We start from the raw sequence: 21363 nt of genomic DNA on the forward strand, positions 1-21363 counted from the left end.
AAACCAAATCGGTTAGTCTTTCAAGTGCCAGAAATCTCTTTGCTGGAGGATGTGGGATTAACTCCTGGCATTTGCCAGTAAAGAAGGGATGTCAGAGGAGTTACAGTTTTGCTGACACAGACTATCATGGCCGCCCCACCCCAGAAGCCAAGAGATGCAGTCCTTTCTGAAACGAAGACTTTTTGTTTCTGTCTCCTGTTGCCACTTAATAAAAAAGACTTAGCGTTTATATCACTAAGGCAGAAAAGTCTCAGGGCTCAATTAACACCATTGATATTATTAAGGAGTGTTTCGTGATTATTAAATGCATTTGTGACATAAAGAAACCAATCTACCCTAAAAAAAACCTCAGAGTATAACTAGACAGTCAAGTTGTCCTGGGCTAGATTCAGCTAAATAGGGTTGCTCTGAAGTACAGGCAACCATTTAGATCGATTCTTGCATTCACACCTCAAAGCAACCCTATTTAGCCCATTCCTCTCATTGGGAAGAGAGGAGTGATCTACCCAATATGTAGAACTTCCTGTAACCGCTGATACCAATTCCTCTGCAAGGCTTCTTTCACACACCTTTGCAATGGTCTTTGGCCTTTGTAAAGTTGGTCATTGTCAAATTTGGCAGTGAGCCTGAAAAATATCAAATATTACCTCATGGTAATAGCCACGGACTGGAAGAGTCTAGATGCTCCAACATGTTGCTTTTGATTGGTTCAAAATCTAACTTTTTCAAGCTCTGCTCTGTTACGCATGTAGGGTTCCTTTACACTGACGCAGGACACACAGCAGCCAGATAGCATAGGCTAGTCATGCATTGGCATGTAGGAGGTATGTTTGTCAGGTACAACCCAGATCCACTTGAATGTTTCATGAATACCCGAAGGTGCTTCTGAGGCTAGACCTATAACCTCTTAGCCTCCCAGGACATATAGTTCTCCCCACACAGAGGGTACCACCAGTGAGCTGTAAAGTCTTATGTGCAGCATCACTGAAGAAGTGATTGAACTTCTTGTTTCTAGCCTAACCCCAATACTGTAGGCTGGTCGCTTCGTGCAAATGAAAGGGTGTGGTGATACAAATGAGGACCCCTGAAGGGGGTTTATATCATTTAAAACAGTTGGACGTAAGGATTTAATTATACTTGTTTTCATCCTCCTCCTCCTTAAACCTACTTTATTGTTATATGAAAAGGTTTATTTTTCTCCTGTCCAGGCAATTTGCCTCAGAGTCAATATTTGTTCTGAGGTTTCAACATTTCTAGAAGCATTAGAGAAATCCTGTTAAAAATTCTCCAGATATGTAATCCAGAGAGGGGAAGGTTGAAAGCAGCATTAGCCAGACCCAAACTAGCTGTCTGCTCAGACCTGCTGCATCCACCAATTCTCAGAACAGAAAGGTGCTTGTGACTGAGCAGATTATTGAAAGCAGGGGGAGGTGGAGAAGGGTTGAAGAGTTCCCTCCCATTTCTTGCCCTAAAATGACTAGGCTGAAGCTCTTGGTTTTAATAAAACATTGTTTTGTTTTTTAGTTACACAGAGGAAAGACACACACGACTATATGTCTGAACTTGTCCAGATGCCATCTTCTTCCTTAGTCTCTTTATTGTTAAGGGGCTGAGTACTTGCACTGAATCAAGTGTGAAATAATATTATGACAAATTCCAAATAAAAATAAGAACAAAGGCCTGCCTGCCTGCCTGCCTGCCTGCCTGCCTGCCTGCCTGCCTTCCTTCCTTCCTTCCAATATTTTTATATTGCCTTTCTCCTTAAAAAGAACTCCTTAAAATGGCAAAGTGCAAACTGTCAGACTTATATGGAGGAGATGTAGGTTTCAAGCTGCACTTGGTCACAACACTCACCAGGTGGTCTTCCTCACACACCCCTGGAGGGAAATTATAATAAATCATAGTTTAGTGTTACAAGAACATGTCGCATGATACGATAATGATATGATAATGCATTGTAATTGGCTGCCCGTGCCTAATATAAATAAGAATGCTTTAGCACCAACCTTGTTGTTTTCACCAGGAATGGAAATGATACCCTTGCAAACCTGTACTTTTGATAATTAAAGCAAAGCAAAAGCAAAGCGTGCTGCTTATATACCACCCCATAGCGCTTCAAGCACTCTCTGGGCGGTTTACAATTTAATTATGCAGGCTACACATTGCCCCCCCCCCCCCAGCAAGCTGGGTACTCATTTTACCGACCTCGGAAGGATAGAAGGCTGAGTCAACCTTGAGCCGGCTACCTGGGATTTGAACCCCAGGTCGCGAGCACAGTTTTAGCTGCAGTACAGCGGTTTAACCACTGTGCCACAAGTAAAGGTGATTATTAAGGATTCTTAAGAAGGAACTAAACCAGGGAGATAATAATTAGTGGGTGATTTAATAATAATTACATTCAGTAAAGTAAATTCTGAACTAAGGTTGCTCTTGCTGGGTTTTCCAGGCATATTCAGAAATGGTTTGCTAGTTCCATTTTCCAGAGGTGCTTTGGGACTGTGCAGCTTGCCCAAAGCTACGTGGGCTGGTTCTTCTCCCAGGAGGAACAGTGGGAAACGGAATCCCCAGCCTCTGACTCTGCAGCCAGGTACTCAACTCACAGAGCTACAATCTTTGTAGTATTGCTTGCAGAAGGATCATCTGAGGGGATGGATGTGATGATTTCCTCTCTGATTAACAAAAACAAATGCTTTGTTATTTCATAGAAGTATATCTCTGTCAGAATGGGACTGGAAAACTATATTTAGTGTAAAGCAGAAAAATGCATGCCAAAGATGAAAATCAATTCATGAGTCATCTGCTGTAGCAACACTGTTCTCTTCATAGCTTCTTAATAAGCTTATTTCCAATAATAAACAAGTCTCAGAATGGTCTAGGAGCATGGAGGTTGTTACGGTACGTTGTTGAAGCCAAGCTAGTACTGAATGGGAGAATATATGGGAATTCAATACAAATAGTTCTGAATGTCTCAGAAAGTGTAGAAAATAGAGCTGCAATTATACACTCTGTGGAAAAACAGATTGATTCTGCAGGAACTCTTGTCATATCAAACAACATCAAGCCCTACTACAGTTAGAAATTGTGCCCAGCCTGATTCTTTTTCTGCTGCACCTTTTACAGATACACCGTAGTACTGGCCAATACAGAGCCATGTTGTTGTTGTTTTTCATGCCAATTGTCTGTCCACCCCTTCCTTACCTCGCCCGCTCACCACCCACTTTCTACTCTCTTTACTGCTGTAATTTCTTCAATTTCTTCTTCTTCTTCTTACGCCTCTGTTTACAGATGTGGACGTGTGATCCTTTTGTTTGTTTGTTTGTTTAACATGTAATTAAAATTACACATCTAATGAGGTGCATAAACACCTTAAAAAATAAAAGAGGACAGGAGCAGGGCATGAATTTCCCATCATGTGATGTCATGCTCAGCCCGATACACCCGCAATGACAACGTGCACACCAGAACTGAAACAAAGAAACAAATGCTGCAGTCTGGGCATGTGTTACAAGCAGAGTTGCCCCTGTTTGCAGCTAAACACTTTCTATGGTTTATCTTAAATGTGTAGTTGCACCTTTAGTTAAAGTAGGTGGTGCCTGTAATATGCTTTTAGAAGAGGTACTCATTCAAGTGGTGAAAATGTCTGTGGCACTGGATACTGCGTATTATTTTCTTCACCATCTTTCATTTAGTGTGCTTTAGTTTTTTGATTGATCACTGGAAGGGGGTTGCCTTGAGTGCCCCCAGCAGGCCATCTGGCCCTGACCCACAAGCCCAGGGGAGCCTGGAAGAAAATGAGTCTCCTGGGATTCTAGCTGGCAGGGATACACTGCTGCAGGTGGTGGAAGAGTCACAGCCTGATATGGGACAGCAATGGCAGGAATAACAGGGCAGACGCAGGGCTCAGGGTTGTCATCAACCACATCATATGATGTGGGAGGAGTCAGTGAAGCACTGGGACCCCCTCTTTTGTGCCTCCTCAGAGGTGCAAACAGGAGAAGAGGACAAGGGGAGCCACCTCTTCCCACCCAGCCAGTTTGGCCATGGAGTCTCCGGCAATGTAGCTCCCAGCTCACTCAGAGTCACTTCCGCCTTGGTGTCCTTGCCTCCCAATGAGCGCCATGGAGACTCACCCAGCCCAGCTTCAGTGATGGACAGGCAAGGACCAACAGGTGTGGCAAAGCCTGCGTCAGGAGTAGCACCACTATGGAGCCCAGTTCCCATCATCCGCCTTTACCAGCATTCCATTAAAGGCCTGCATCCCAAACTGGGACTCAAACTTCTCATCTGCTTCTCAGGGACCCCAGTGAAGTCAACTGGGGCCCCAGCCAGAGTAACTGTGCCATGGGGCCTAGTTCCAGAAACCCAACCCCATGGGAATACAAGGGGATGCGTAGTAGGGGCTGACTCAGTGTCTTTAATAAAAACTGCCATGAATCATCAAACCAGGCTGGAACCCACAGAATTTTTGCCAGAGGACTCCATATCTACCAAGCCCCTGAAAGGGGGGGGGCAGCAAGATTAATATAAAACATGGTTTCTACACATCTGCATTCACTTAAATACAGGTGGTTGCTCTTTACATGCAGTGGTGACGAGTATACTGAGATTTTGATGACATTGAAGTGTATGAGAATGCATTGCCCAATTTGCTTTGAAAAAACATGCAAACTACATGACAGATGAAAATCAGCATATGACCAAACAGTGCAAGAGGCAGGCTTTCATACCTTTTTCAATACAGAACTGTAATATTTATTATAATTGAATTCAGCTACACATTGCCAGAGAAACATAGGGAACCAAATATCTCTCAAATATAATGAAAGTGCAGAAAATTAAAAAAAATATTTGCCATTATTGTACTTTTACTGCAAAGGACTGGAAATAGTATTGGTGGGATTTTATGGCTCAGTCAGAATAACTTAACTGGTCTCTGGTATTGCGCAGCTGGGCTTGGGGATGAGCTGAGCTGAATTTATCAGGCAGCAAAATGTGGTGGGCCAAGCCTGGTCTTGTTGAAATTTTCCACAAAACAAGTGGTACAGAGCCAGAGAATCAACATCTTTCTTCTAACCAGCATGTTGTGCAAAATATATATACAGTAGATGCTAGTGTACATCAACAACACATTCCGCGTTTTAATAGGAAGTTATATTTATTAGCAGAATTATAAAATCCTGGTTTTAAGGATGATTATATCTTTAACAATAAGGATTGTTAAATCTTTTTGTTTTTTTGAAAAACAAATGCAACAAGCAAAGTTATCAGAAAATGGAAAGAATAGATAATATTATATAAGGTACATTACACAAACATATGAAATGCAAAAGAAAACCCAATAATATATTATATAATCAAACTATAGATGAAGTGAGGATAACTTTGGAATTAAAGAATCACTATTTACATGAGGTGCTTCATACTTAACTAATCATATTGACTTTATAGAATGTGGGGGAAAACCCTACACCAAATATGAGCACCCTTGCCCCTCTTCCCAAACAGTTTCCCTGTTCATTAAAATAATATTAATGAATGAGAGCCACATCTTGGAGAATGAAGGGCTGTCGCCATGGTTACACTGAGATGTAAACACTAAACACTAGGCCTAACAAGTGGAACCTTATAAATACCTTTGGCATTTAGACGCTACTTGAACCTATTTAAATAGCCACATGGCTGTCAGTTATCCTTCTTAGGAGTTTCCATGCCTTGTAGGAGCTCAAGGATGGTGTGCTACTAAGAACGATGCCATAAATAGCTATATTTGCTGTTGTAGCTGTAAACGTCAAAGAAAAACTACGTCATAGCCATTAAAGTAGTGAGCCTTACGTTTGTCAAAATTTGAAACGGCAAACACTGTAATGAAAAATATATATAGCTCATGTAAGCTATAAATCCAATAGTGTTTGCTCAGAGGACAGTCACTTGGTTCAGCTTTTCTATCTGTGCAGACCTGAAAACACATAATGAGGTTTGTTTATTTATTTATTTATTTATTTATTTATTTATTTATTTATTTATTTATTTATTTATTTATTTATTTATTTATTTATTTATTTATTTATGTATTTATTTATAAAAACCCAGGTAGTGCGTGAACTATTCTGGGCACAACAAACATCAAGTTAAAATAATTATCAGTTAATTAAGCTTCATAATATGTTTATAAGAACCTATTAATAAAATGTTTCTTTGATTCTTTATCCATCTGTTTTCACTTATGTTTTTAAATGTTGGTCTTATTGCAATTTAAAAAAAATTAGGTCAGTTGAATTATATTTTCCTGTTTTGAACTGTTCTGGAAACTATTTCTGCCTGAAATGTAATACATAAATATCCTGGACAAACAAAAAGTGGAAGCAATCTTGCTGAACACAGTGGAAGATTCTTATGGGTAAATGTGTAATTTCTAAAATGGTATCTATGAATATAAAAAGCATCCATATAGCACTGCTATCCTTCCCAGCATTGGGTGAAATCAGATGGGGGTTTAGCCCATGCTTTGGTTCACTGGAGATACAGTCGAGTTTGCTCCTTTTTCCGGCGATCACACAACATAATCACTGAACTGAGCCAGGTCATTCTTTGAGTGTTCCTGCCCACATCTTTCTGGGTTCCTGTGAGGAGTTTCTACTTTTTTGTGTGTGGATAGAATCACTCCATTTTGGCTTGTTTCCAGTGGATGGGATCCCTGGAAATGAACAAAACTGAGTATTCAGATACCAAGGCTCCTTACACTGTTAATTTTCCATATCATGAAGTGGTTTAAGAAGACAGCCACTTCATGATATTGGCAAATTAAACATTTCCTCTGCTCTGTGGAACGGCAGAAGAAGTTGAATTTATTTTTGGACTATATTAGGGCAGTGCAGATAGGCTGCATCACTTATAAACATTTTTACATTGAAAACTTCTTCCTGGAAGTGAGAGGAGACAGGCAGAAGCAACAAGGGGGATTTTTCCTCCCTTTTCCTTCAGACTTGTCTTAGAAGTCAAGTTGAGAACCTGCTCACAACTAAATCCAGTGCAGCTGAATCTAATAAACAGACAGACAGACAGACAGACAGACAGACAGACAGACAGACAGACAGACAGACAGACAGACAGACAGACAGATAGATAGATAGATAGATAGATAGATAGATAGATAGATAGATAGATAGATAGATAGATAGATAGATAGATAGATAGATAGATAGATAGATAGATAGATAGATAGATATGTTTTACTACTAATCAATACAGAAGAATTGCTGTGGGGTTGGGGAAGATCTCTATAAATGGTCTGACAACTCAGGGCTACCCCAAGACATTTTTGTGCCTGGGGCAAATAGAGAATGCCCCATTATTTCATCTACCACAAACAACCAGATCAGCAGGTAGGCCTTAGCAGGACACTGGTGATGGAACAGCATCAGGACGTCACCAGATGTGAAGGATGGTTAGCTAGCTTAGTTGAGTGCAGGTCAAGCTACCTGAGATGCACAGCTTTGGTTTTTTTACCATAGGAAAACGGCTAGCCCCACACTTTGTAGCACCTTTTTTGCTTGAGGTGATCACACCCACACCCACCTATCGCCCCCACCCTGACCTAATGGGAGGACTTTCCCCCTATCTGAGCTAAAACTTGCTAAAGGTGAAGTACTAGGTTTGTAATGTGAGTGTTAACTGGCACTATGTTCGATACACATCAGATGGGATTTAAGAAAAGAGGCTTTACTGTGGTATGATTAATGTAACACTTCCTTAAATACCCTTGAAAACCTTACAATAAAAATGTGAAAGAGTAGACACTCCTTCGGCTCTAACTAATTGACCATATTGTTGCTCACTCAGAGAGTCACAGTGACTAATAGCAAAAAACCCCCCTGAAAACATGTAATATAAGTAATAAATTTACGTTGTACTGTATTTAAAATGGAAAAAGTCTTTAAATGGAAGAACTGTGTTATTATGTGACACTGTGTTGTAAAAGTGCTAGCTGGCTGGATAGCTCAGTGGTCTGAGGTTGTCTTCTCCACTGTTCCTCCTGGAGGCAGAGGCAGCCTATGTGACCTTGGCAATCAGCAGTCCCAGGGTGCTCCCAGAAGAAGGGAATGATAATGCACTTCGGAGGACTCTCTACCTAGAAAACCTTGGAAAGGCTTTCTCTAGTTTTGCTGAAACAAATCACGTAGCCCATTCCAACATATGTGTATGCAGAAGTAAATTCTAATTAAGCTCAATAGGTTAGCTCCAGACTTGATCGTGCTTATAGTACATCCACTTAAATCCATGTAAAAAGCTACCCACAGTTAACTTATATCCCATTCATTTCAGGCAGCCTACTGTAAGCATGACTACGTCCCAATCTAACCAATAAAACTTAATAAAACTCCGAGCAGACGCATGTCAGAGTAAATCTATGAGTAAACCTTGATCAGAATTCATTTCAATAAAAGCAGAAAATCCAAAATGCATATCAGGATTGTAGTCCAAACTATTTTACTGCCTTCTCTGAGAGAGACACTGAGGCTCACTAAGTGCAGCCTATGAACATTTGTGCAGGGATTTCAGCATGTGATCCATTTTATATCTTTGTGCTTCTACCATAGAGATCTGAGGCTTAGTATCACCCAGTTCATGGAGAGGAAAGTATGTCCAGCCATCAAGTGGCTTCCCAAGATGCTTCGGGATACTCAAGAAATACGTATCACTGATAATGAAGAGGATTTGGGCATGTGCATGAGAATGCACGTGCTCGTTTGTGAAGTGCTTATCTACACATCGATGAGGAGGGAAGCAGGCTTAAGAATTCCCTGCTTTGCACGTCAATGGAAATCCTGCATATGAACAAAGCATAAAGAGAAAAACCTTATAAAAGGAAGTGAGAATATATATGTATATATACACACCCTCAAACGTGTGTCATTTTTAAACTCTTGAGTGATGTATAGATTGCAGTGTTCATTTATCATGCTAGAATGTATCCCTTTGGATTTATGAGCTAAGAGCGCTCAAGGGTTTAGTGTCCTGACATCTCTTTAATTAGCAGCCTGCTAGATCTTTTGCTAAGAACACACTAAGCCAGTCGACTGCTGTCATACCTCAAGGGTTTTAGAAGGTTGGAAAGCCACAGAGGAAGCCTGCAGGGCGATTCCTATGGGAGATACAGAATGCACAAGGTACCATTTCCCCAGTAACAGGAAAGGAAAACGTTGGGGTGCCATCGCGGCCAGCGCAACGGTAATGCAGGTTTGAAAAGGAAAAGGAAAAACTTGCCAAGGCGGAGCCAAGCAGAATGGGTGAGATCAATAAAGCAGAAGTTGAGAAATACCTGGAGAACAACCCACAATTTGCCAAGGAGTATTATGACCGAAAACTGCGCCTCGAAGCTGTGGGAAGCGTCTTCAAAGTCAGCCCTGGGGATGTGAAGGATGGCGTCTCCTTCACGGAGATGACAAAGCTTGAGGAATGTCAGCTGCTTTTGGAGTTGTTGTTGGAAATCCAGCAAGAAACCACCGATATGGAGAAGATTGTGCATAAAGTCCTGCAGAGGTTGGCCCAGCTGTTGGCAGCCGATCGGTGTAGTATGTTTATTTACCGATCTCGCAACGGTATTCCAGAGGTAGCTAGTCGGCTCCTTGATGTCACAGCTACCTCCAAATATGAAAACAACCTGGTGCCTCCTGAGAAAGAAGTTGTTTTTCCTCTGGACATTGGGATAGTGGGTTGGGTTGCTCATACCAAGAAACTATTTAACATTCCAGATGTAAAAAAGGTAAGTGGTGAGCTTTTCTGTGTCTGGGAATGGGTAAAGTCCTTTCTCCAGATATGGAGTATGGGTGTAGTCCATCCTTTAAACCATTTAATGAAGTGCTGACAGGATTGTTTCTTCTACATATGGGTATATTGCTGGAAATGAAGAAGGGTGGTGGTAATATAGGAGAACACATAAATCTGAAGGATTTAAACCAAGTGCACTAAATCAACAAATTCCCAGATTCTGTACTTATCTTGTATGAATATTGGTGCAAACCTGGGGACAGAGTGTCCAAACAGTAGTGAGTGTTCAAATGTTCATAGGCTAAATATCAATTTTGAATTCTATTTGCTCATTGTTACAGTTATGCTATAAGCATAGAAAGTAAACAGCAACTCCTGTAAATTTCCATGTGGCAGGAAAAATCTGCTAGGCAGATTGCATTTGGGTAAGGCAGAGTAAGGACTGTGTGGCCTGTGGACTACATGAAGCCCTCAGAGCCAATTTTGTGTGTGTGTGTTATTCCCTTCAGCATTTCAAATGGCAAAATTGGCTACTATGGGATGCAAGAGTGCTTTTTGGACAACCTCCTTTTTCTGACAAACCTATTTTCCATTTATAAAAACCCTTGTAACAATCTTTACAATGTACAGTATAACCACTGCATTAAATATTTTTTTAAAAAAATGCAGATTAGCTCCTTTGTTTCTACCCCTTATTCTCAGGCTACCAAGATACCTGAAAATGGCACTTAGCCCCCAGAGATCACTGATTGAAGTATATAGGATGAAATACAGTATTTGGATCAGATCTAGGTTAAGGGCACAACTATACTAGCCCTTTTGGTATGGGCTGGTGCTATCCTGTCTAAATAAAGTTGCTTGAGGTTGGGAGGAGCAGCAATATGCCATTTGGCAGAATCTTTATGTCCAAAGGCCATATCAACCTCAAGCGACCTTCTAGCTCCTTCTGCTGTCAAATGAAGATTTCCCCTACTCCTCTGTTGAGGGGGAAGCAAAATTATGGATTTTTGGCTGTGCTAAACTGCTGATGCACTGAAACACTTAGATTATTATTTTCTCTTTGCCTTTTGTGTAGTGCTGATTGAAAAACTACCTGCAGCGGTGGTTTCAATCAGCATCTCATGCAAAGAATTTTTTAAAATTAATCTAAGTAATTCAGCACAACAGCAACGGTCTAGTAGAGTGAAAAACATTTGCTTTTACAGAGAAGCAAGAAAAGCATTGAATCTGCCAATATCCTGAAGTGGCTTACTTATTAAGCCACTTCATGATACCACAACTTGACAACTGCAAGACTTGATTTCAGTTCATTCACAGCCATCACACACGCTGGAAACAGATTAAACTACAGTATACCAACCCACACAAAAATGTAGTGCTATGGGGGCAAATTGGTATATTCTAGCAATTATGTTGTATTGTCACCGGGAAAAAAGAGTGAATCAACCTGACCTCATTATGCATCAAAATAGCAAGACAAATAAATGCCCATCGGAATCAGCACTAAGTCACGAGTCCTATTGAATTTAATGGCATTTAAATCATTCATTGCAAGCCTGGCTATTTTATTTAAATGAGACTAAAGCACAAGTAAATTAATGTGGGTCCAATCCTCTGTCTGTCTTTAGCATTATATTACCAATAGCACAGTATCCCCTTGTTGGTATCTCTATTTGTTCATGAGGTTCAGGGAGGCAAGAGAGATGGGCCTATGTCTTAATAACCAAATCCAACTTCAGATTTTAAAACACTTCCAAAAGATGTGCTTGTTCGGCTTCGAGGCAGTGGGTTCTTTTTACTTTCTTCCATTGGTTCAGTGGCCTTTGAGGTTTCCCAGCCATCCTGTCACATAAAATAAGTTTGCTAAAAATATTCAAGCATGCCATGTGAATAGAAACAGCATCCTGATGAAACTAGGCAAGACACTGAAACTGTGCATCTATAAGAAAAAAAATACATTGTTCATTTATTCTAATGCAGTCTTGCCCCATTCCTCATTTGAGGATGGCGGCTTTGTTTTGTTTTGTTGTGAGTTGGTCAGCTGGGAAATAGTATGGCTTTGTTTGCATAACTGGTGACTCAAACATGCAGTACTGAAAGATCTGCATGCATAGAAAGATAATGTTTTACAAGGAGTAAATACACATTTGCCTTAATGTGTGATCTGGCCCAGATTTGTAGACAATTTCAAAAGGAGCTTTAACTTGTTTATTTCTTACGTTGTGTGCCACTGATTTATACAATAGAATGTAAACATTTGATAGCCAATCAATTTGTTCTGCACAGGAATAAAGGAATTTTCACATGAGACTTAAACCTGCTTTGCCTCAACTTTATGCCAGTGGGTAATGCAAGTCTGAATGACAAATGTCTCTCCCAATTTCTGTCCTGCTGTGACCATAATCATGAATTCACACAAACAGCTGGTGAGAATGTCAAAGCCTCAATGTAAGAAAACATCTAGAGCTTCAAAATGTTACTTTTAGGGCTACAACTTCCATAATGTCCTCAACCAGTTAGGGGATTCTGGGAAGGGTAGTTCAAAAAAAAGGAATGTCTCTAAATCCTGTGCACCTCTTGTGAACTACCAAACAGAATGCAATCCCTTACTGGTTTTGTTCTCTTCTTGGAATTGCAAGATCTGGCTGTTTCTCAACTGTCAATCAGAAGACACCATGTATGATTCACAAAGAATTCTGCAAGGTGAAGAAAAAAAGGATGAAATGATTGAAGTGTTCAGACTTCCACTGTGGCAGTCAACCTTTTGTTCTAGGGAAAATTTGAACAACAGCCCCCAGTTAACCAAAAGTAACATAGAGTTTTGTGTAATCTTAAGAATGAACATCTTTTATTTGGTGTATGTTTCTGTGAAGTGCTGCCCACTTCATCAAGTGTGTGTGTGTGTGTGTGTGTGTGTGTGTGTGTGTGTGTGTGTGTGTGTGTGTGTGTGTGTGTGTGTGTGTGTGTGTGTGTGTGTGTGTGAGAGAGAGAGAGAGAGAGAGAGAGAGAGAGAGAGTTTATATATTTGTGTTTATATATTTATATATATAATAGGCTGAACTAGATGATACAGTTATCACGACATTAGAAGCAGAGCTCTCTTAAGAGGTGAAAGACCGTTTCTTCTAAAGCAAGCTTGCCTCAGTCTGCATTTTGCAAATTCATGGGGTTTGGTTTAGTAATTGGCCATCAGGAGATAAACATGGCTTCTCCTGTGTGTCTGATATCTCTGTATCAGTTCAGGTAGGTTTTAAAAAAAATTATATATGAAGTGAAAATATAGTAGTAAATATGAATTTGTCTTAATTTGTAATCTGGCTTTCAATCTTATATTTTGTTAAAACAATCTTGATATAAAAAACATAAGCTTATGAAAAACTTCATAACAATTATATCTTCCTGTGACCTTTCCCAAGCAGAACCAAGCCATTACCATATAGGAAATTCAGAGTCACTTCAAGAATAATGAATGGTTGTGCAGTGTAGTGGGCAGTATATCAGACTAGGACTCAGGAGGCTTTGATTCAAATCCTGGGTGTTCATGGCAGTGGTACAACTATCCCTTCAATATCTCATGAACCTTGAAAATCCTAATACAGTCACCATAAATCAAACCTTGAAAATCCTAATACAGTCACCATAAATCAAAACTGACTTGATAGTAGATCACATGCATTTTGTTATTGTTGATTATGATGACTGTGTGCCATCGAGTCAATTCTGATTTATGGTCACCCTTTTCAGGGTTTTCCAGTTAGAGAATACTCAGGTTTCCCTTCTTCTGGGGACACCCTGGGACTATTTAGCTTTGCCCAAGGCCACACAGGTTGGCTCTTCTTCAGCAGGCACAGTGAGGAATTGAACTCCTAACCTCTGGCTCCACAGCCAGGTAGCTAAAACACTGAGCTAGCCAGCCAGCTACAAAAAATAATAGTCAGGCTAAAATTGTTAGAAAAATCTCCTCCTGAATAATCTGTTTACTCTATTTTGTAAAATAAATTTCATATTACAGCTTCATCTAAACCAACATGAATTTGACACAACTCCGGGAGGCAGTGGAAGATAGGAGGGCCTGGCGTGCTCTGGTTCATGGGGTCACGAAGAGTCGGACACAACTAAACGACTAAACGACAATGACGATATATATATAAATGCAACAAGTCCTAAATATATAATTTAGGACTTGTTACATTTATATATAGAGATATATTTAATTAGAATTAGTAGGATTTAAAACTACTTTGCTTTGAGTAGTTCTGTCTCACCATTCTTTGTGCATCAGAAAGAATGTTAGGTGTGTGTTTTGTGTAAATTGTATTTGTTAGCACTACACTTACACAACATTTTAAAAACTTTTTTCCTTAAACAAATATTGCTTTGGTAAACCAAAATCATTGCTGACAATACATGTGATATCCAGAAAAATAAAACAGGGAAATGCTAGTAAATGACACTTTCTGGAAAATTAAAAATTTTAAATAGGGTAATAGCTTCCATTATACTTCTTTCATGAAATCTTTCTTGAGAAGGTCATTCTTATCTTCTTTCACATCAGTGCATTTTAAAGGGCCACCAATCAGTTTAGCTCACCTGGTTTCCTTTTCTTAAATGGGGAGTTTACAACTAGCCCTCCTTAAGCCCACTCACTGCCTGTTTCCAGGGACGAGATGGTAGAACAGTGTCACTGAAGCTACCAACTTGAATTTGACCAAACTCTGGGAGGCAGTGGAAAACAGGAGGGCCTGGCGTGCTCTGGTCCATGGGATCACGAAGAGCTGGACACAACTTAACGAGAAAAAAAAAAACAACAACAATAGCTTCCATGTATATAAATAGTCACGGTTGTGATTTAAATCTGTGCCACCCACAGGAATTCTTAAAAATCTAGAGTTGAACGTCACCCCCACTGTTTTTCACTTGGGGAAATTTTGTTTAGCATCGGGCATTTAAGAGCACTGTCTTATGTTCTACCATTCATTGCTAGCTTTATTTTGCAAGTTTGAAAAACAAACGTGGAAGGTCCCGCCTCATCAAAGACCTTGTTCTACAGTCAAAACTCTGTTTGACGTCACTGGGACATTTACCTAAGGGAGGGCTGCAGATACTGCCCTTTAATCAGTAACATATCCATTGCTGTGGGTTAATTATATTAGGAGTCCTTAGTGCTTCTCCTGAAAATCCTTTAAGGTTATTCTTAAAGGGACAGTAGTCTCTAAGCAACTGACAGTGCATTTTCTTTAAGGAAAGTGGATGTGCCTTCACTTATGCTAGTATCTTCATGCATTTTTCGAAGACAGCCTACAAAGTTGCTACAATTGTTTATGTGCAGAAAGAAATTGTACTTCTTTTATGAAATCTTTCTTGAGAAGGGAATTTTCATCTTCACTCACATCAGTGCATTTTAAAAGGCCACCAACCAGTTTAGCTCACCTGGTTTCCTTTTCTTAAATGGGGAGTTTACAACTAGCCATCCTTAAGCCCACTCACTGTCTGTTTCCAGGTATCTACACCCTTGCCTCCAGTCCAGAGTGAAGAAAAGTTGGGAAAATGGGTGACCATGGCAACAGGATTTGTCAGGAGGATACCTGAAGTCATGTCCCTCCTGGACCGTTTTTGCTTTTTTCGTCCCCTGACAAAATTAATTGCAGAGTAGAACCTTAAACCTTTAGAATAATGTACATGATAAACTTTGGACACAAATCTGTGAAGAGTCTCAGTCATCCAGGTGAGGTTATCTGGAAGGTGAGTCGTGGCAACTGGACTTCTTTCTTATTAGGTTGAAACGTTTCGCTACCCGTCCAACTAGCTTCATCAGTCTGAGGAGAGTTGGTAGGAGATCCTTGGACACAAATGTGCTGTTGTAGCATAAGCTTTTGGTGGCAAGATACTATTTTGTGTGGTATATGATAATTTTCAAATTTGGAGACACTAGGTAGGCCAAGTCTATAGTGGGCACATTTGACATTCCTCATACTTCTCTTTGTATTTCCCACGGCCTGCTTTTCCTTTGCTGATCTGTTCTTCATATGTATGGATAGTTCTGACTATATTTGGTTGCATAAATGTGTAAAGAATAGTTTTTTTATCTATATGGACAAAAAGGCAGCCTTCTGATGGTTGCTGGACTGCAGCTCCTGGCATTCCTCACCACTGGCTGAGTTGGCACAAACGGATAAGAGTTGACAAGCAGGGGTTTCATTTTGCCCACCTGGGTGTACATGATTGTTAATTGTATTCATTGATTTTGTGCAATTCAACAGCATTCTTTTGAAACAAGAATGGGCTGGATGTCACTTTTTAAAAAAAAAAAAACACCAAGACTCCGCCCTTTCAGTACTTGTTTGTCCTAGAGTTATCTCCTTAAAACCTGGAGAATTACCAAGAAACGTGAGGAAGCACCTTACCCTAATAGTTCAGAAGATTAAAGCAGAGGGGAAGAGCTAGACCCTCATTAATTAGCTTAGAAACAGCATCTGTTCCCTTCCCCCAACCAGGATTAGTGGGAAAACAGACCTGTTGATCACAGGAGCTAATAGTGTTTAATCCTGGATTTAATAGTACCAAAAAACAGAAAGGCAAGCATGCCCACTGACCTAATACATTATAAGACAAATGGAAGTTTTAAGTAACAAAAATAAGTTGTACTTTTTTTTTATTCAAATAAGTAAATCGACTTCACTGCACCAGGGCAGTAAATGACTATGGGTAGTTTCATGTCCTTCACGGATTGCTGCCTTGTCGTGGCCAAGGGGCTTGAGTAATTTAGAGAATCTACAGGCTATGCCATGCAGGGACACCCAAGATGGACAGGTCATAGTGGAGAGTTCCGACTAATCATGATCCACCTGGAGCAGGAACTGGCAAGCCACTCCAGTAGCTTTGCCAAGAAAACTCCATGGACAGAAACAAAAGGCTAAAAGATATGATGCTGGAAAATGAGCCCCTCAGGTCAGAAGGCGTCCAACATGATACTGAGGAAGAGCAGAGGACAAGTACAAGTAGTATGAATGATTTTATGTAAGCCACCCTGAATAGACTTTGTCTAGAAGGTGCAGGATAAAAATCTAATAATAAATTAATTAATTAATTAAATAGCTCCAGAGCTAATGAGGTGGTTAGCTCAGCTGCAGACATGCCTGGAAGTGAAAGGAAAGTCCGATGATGCAAAGAAAAATATTGCATGGGAACCTGGAATGTAAGATCTGTTAACCTCGGTAAGTTGGACGTGGTCAAACAGGAGATGGCAAGAATAAACATTGTCATCCTGGGCATCAGTGAACTAAAATGGACAGGAATGGGTGAATTCAATTCAGAAAATTATCATATCTACTATTGTGGGCAAGAATCCCGTAGAAGAAATGGAGTAGCCCTTATAGTCAACAAAAGAGTGGGAAAAGCTGTACTGGGATCCAATCTCAAAAGTGATAGAATGATTTCAATACGAATCCAAGTCAGACCTTTCAACATCACAATAATCCAAGTTTATGCACCAATCACCGATGCTGAAGAGAGTGAAATTGACCAGTTCTATGAAGACTTACAACATCTTCTAGAAATGACACCAAAGGAAAATATTCTTCTCATTACAGGGGAATGGAACACTAAAATAAGGAGTCAAGAGATAAAAAGAACAACAGGTACATTTGGCTTTGGAGTTCAAAACAAAGGCTAATAGAGTTTTGTCAAGAGAACAAGCTGGTAATCACAAACACTCTTTTCCAACAACACAAGAGGCAACTCTACACATGGACATCGCCAGATGGGCAATACCAAAATCAGATTGATTATGTACTCTGCAGCCAAAGATGGAGAAGCTCTGTACAGTCAGCAAAAACAAGATCCGGAACTGATTGTGGCTCTGATCATCAGCTTCTTATAGCAAAACTCAAGCTAAAACTGAAGAAAGGAGGAAAAACCACTGGGCTAGTCAGGTATAATCTAAACCAAATCCCTTATGAATACACAGTGGAAGTGTGAGGAAACAAACAAATTGGGAAACAAGTGCGACAAGGCTGTATATTGTCCCCTAGCTTATTTAACTTATATGCACAATACATCATGCAAAAGGCCGGACTGGATGAATCCCAAACTGGAATTAAGATTGCAGGAAAAAATATCAACAACCTCCGACATGCAGATGATACCACTCTGATGGCAGAAAGTGAGGAGGAATTAAGGAACCTCTTAATGAGGGTGAAAGAGGAGAGCGCAAAAATGGTTTGAACTCAACATCAAAAAACCCAAGATCATGGCCACTGGTCCCATCACCTCCTGGCAAATAGAAGGGGAAAATATGGAGGAAGTGACAGATTTTACTTTCTTGGGCTCCATGATCACTGCAGTTGGAGACAGCAGCCACAAAATTAAAAGACTCCTGCTTCTTGGGAGAAAAGCGATGACAAACCTCGACAGCATCTTAAAAAGCAGAGACATCACCTTGCCAACAAAGGTCCACATAGTCAAAGCTATGGTTTTCCCAGTAGCGATGTATGGAAGTGAGCGCTGGACCATAAAGAAGGCTGACCACCAAAGAACTGATGCTTTTGAATTGTGGTGCTGGAGGAGACTCTTGAGAGTCCCCTGGACTGCATGGAGAACAAACCTATCCATTCTGAAAGAAATCAACCCTGAGTGCTCAGTAGAAGGACAGATCCTGAAGCTGAGGCTCCAATACTTTGGCCATCTCATGAGAAGAGAAGACTCCTTGAAAAAGACCTTGATGTTGGGAAAGTGTGAAGGCAAGAGGAGAAGGGGACGACAGAGGATGAGATGGTTGGACAGTGCCATCGAAGCTACCAACATGAATTTGACCCAACTCCGGGAGGCAGTGGAAGACAGGAGGGCCCGGCGTGCTCTGGTCCATGGGGTCACAAAGAGTTGGACACAATTTAACGACTAAACAACAACAACAACAAGTTTCATCCTAGAATAGGAAGCCAGTTGCAAGAATTTGTAAGCTGTGGTATTATTTGTATGCTTTGGTATTTGGTATCTTCTAGCACAGCAAGCAAATGTGAAGGTGTACGTACAGTATGGTATAGTGAATGAGGTGTCAGACTTGGGCTTAGGAGCTGTGGATTCAAACTCCTATTCAGCCATGGAAAATCACTGGAGAGGATGATAAATAACTCTTTAAACATATTGTGTAGCTTGAAAACCCTTTCAAGGGTTTCCCTAACTCAGAAGCAACATGAGGGCACACATCATCAACAAAACCAAAACAGGTTGCTGCAATCGATTCCTTAGAAAAACAAGTGTACTGCAGTATAATCTATTCATATATTTGAAGTAATATTTTAGTAATTATCAGGAAGGAAGTGTGATGTTTGAGTATTAAATGTGTATCTCTTCAGTGCCAGTTTTTTTGTTCTTTAAATAGTGCTTGCCCTCATTCCAATTCTGGTGAACATATCACTTCCTTTTTTGTATAGTGAACATTATTAAGCACTGTTTTTAAAATATGTGTATATTTCAGTGAATTCAGTATATTTCAGTGGATTGGTGCCATGCAAGTGTTTGGCTGCTGTAGGCATGTCAGTATGAATCCCCAGTGTGGTGTACTGGATACAGTGATGGACTAGGATTCTGGAGAACGGGTCGAATCTCTGATCAGCCATGAAAACTCACTGGAACTGGTAAAACCATTCCTTAAATATTGCACTTACCTTGGAAGCCCTGTTAGCATTGCTATAAGTTGGTTCTTACTTGATGGCACAGAACAATGATGACGACGACAACATTTCAGTATTATGCAAAAACTTGTCTGTTTTCTCCACTGGACTTGCTAATCCTGGCTTTTTTTGAACTGCTGAATGATCCAAGCAAGGGAAAACAAGATTTGGGAAGTTGGAGACACTGTGTTGGAATGACTTGTCAGTCTTAATACATAACCAATCATGCAGATAAGAACATATGCCTATGTAGTAGTTTCTTCATCTTTAATCTTTTGAGTAATGCATATGCCAAATTTTGCAATTGTTTATTGATTAAAAGTGGACTGTTTTCCTAGAAATTAAATTCTAAAATGAATATTGTCAATGAAATAATATTGAATAAGATTTGGAATTCAACATGTCAATTCCAGCCTTTGTCACTTGAAAGGAAAAAGGTCAGCTTTTCCCCAACTATGATGGTATTAACTCAGAAGTCTGTCTGGAACTGAATGGCGAATATTAAACTGATTTGGGGGGGGGGGGGCTGGAAGGGGATTATGGAAACAGTGCTGAAAGGGATATTTCTGAGGGTTAAGATTCACCGAAAGTTGCCCAGGTTGTTGAGATTAGTGAAAGGTTGTCAGGGTTGTTAGGATTAGCAAAGGAGGAAGGATTTATGCCTGCTCTAGCATTAGAACAACCTTAAAACCAAAGAGGAGTTCCAGAGTCAGCAGCTGGCTTGGTCAGACATGTATTGAACCCTCCCCACTTAAGAGTGTCCACTTACACATGACCAAAAACGAGGGGAAAGGAGGACACCAATTTGCATTAAACTGCATATGCTAGTTTGTATTTAGATATGCAAAATTAAAAATAATATCGATAATTTAGACAGAATTACAGTGTGTCTTCCTCAGGTGCAAGAAGAAAGTGACTGGGTGACTCCTACATGTGCTAAGTCTTCCACCCACGTGTTGCTGCTAAATTTACATGGGCCGCTCCAGAGTCCATTATGCCTTCTTTTCTGGTTCTTGATCACACTTGAAATGAACAAACCTTCCAGTGGAAGACATCCTCAGAAGGAAGATTGTTGTCCATTTCCCCTTCAAATGTAGAGCTGTCCTCACAGAAAAGAGGACCTGTGGCCACTGTACCAGCCTTTTGCCCCCTTGGACTACTCTTATGCTGTTGCCTCCGAATCACCAACCTGTACTTCTAGTTCCCTAGCTAATGCTACTTTGGGTGTTTCAAGTCATTACGTTCTGGTAAATTTAAGTAATAGTTGCCAACTACTGATTGGTGCCATGCGGCTGTTTGGCTGCCATAGGCATGTGCCATCATGGAGGGGTAAGCCTTCTGAGGAGGCAGCCCTAAATGGTGCAGCTGCAGATGGGCACATCAGTGGCACAATGCTTGGGAAGCATAATCTGCACATTGCTGAGGACCATCTTTCACCTGGGGTTGCCCCACCAAAGGGTAGGATCCCAAGATCAGACAGGTGATCCAAATTGCTGAAGAAAAGCCAATGATTGTAATGATTAAACAGCATTCCTCACTTCTTATAGCTGGCAAATTTGCTCTCTCTCTCTGAATTAATAATGAAGTCACCAGACTTCTCAAATACAGCTCAAATGGTTTACTCTTAGACTGTGCATAAAGAAGAATCCTGCTTCTGTATTTCCGTACTAGTTATTGCTTTTGCTGTATTCCCTGATTTTAATAAGACTGTCCTCAAGAATGAACAACATTGCAGAGAAGCAATCACAGGAAGTTATTTTGTTACGGTGACCCTACCAGGATATAAAGTGGTTGGCCCTCTAGGACTATGCAATTTCTCAAAGGTCCCATAGATGGCAAGGTGTATAACCCCATCAAGTCGCACAAGCTCTGGGTTATTTCAGTTGCCCCCTCTCCCAGGAGGTACACAGCGGTGCCAACCTCC

General features: G+C 40.4%; 1 protein-coding gene across 2 annotated transcripts in view; it reads left to right on the plus strand.

The window, feature by feature from the left end:
* The first annotated feature begins 7898 nt into the window (after window positions 1–7898).
* PDE6C (phosphodiesterase 6C) overlaps window positions 7899–21363 on the plus strand; it is a 50200-nt gene continuing 36735 nt past the window's right edge. For both annotated transcript variants that reach the window (XM_072995321.2, XM_020782886.3), the window contains exon 1: window positions 7899–9763. In XM_072995321.2, coding sequence (XP_072851422.2) covers window positions 9284–9763 — 480 coding nt within the window. In that variant the 5' untranslated portion in view covers window positions 7899–9283. The remainder of the gene's footprint in view (window positions 9764–21363) is intronic.

Source organism: Pogona vitticeps, chromosome 3 (genome assembly GCF_051106095.1).
Source record: "Pogona vitticeps strain Pit_001003342236 chromosome 3, PviZW2.1, whole genome shotgun sequence".
Classification (NCBI taxonomy): domain Eukaryota; kingdom Metazoa; phylum Chordata; class Lepidosauria; order Squamata; family Agamidae; genus Pogona; species Pogona vitticeps.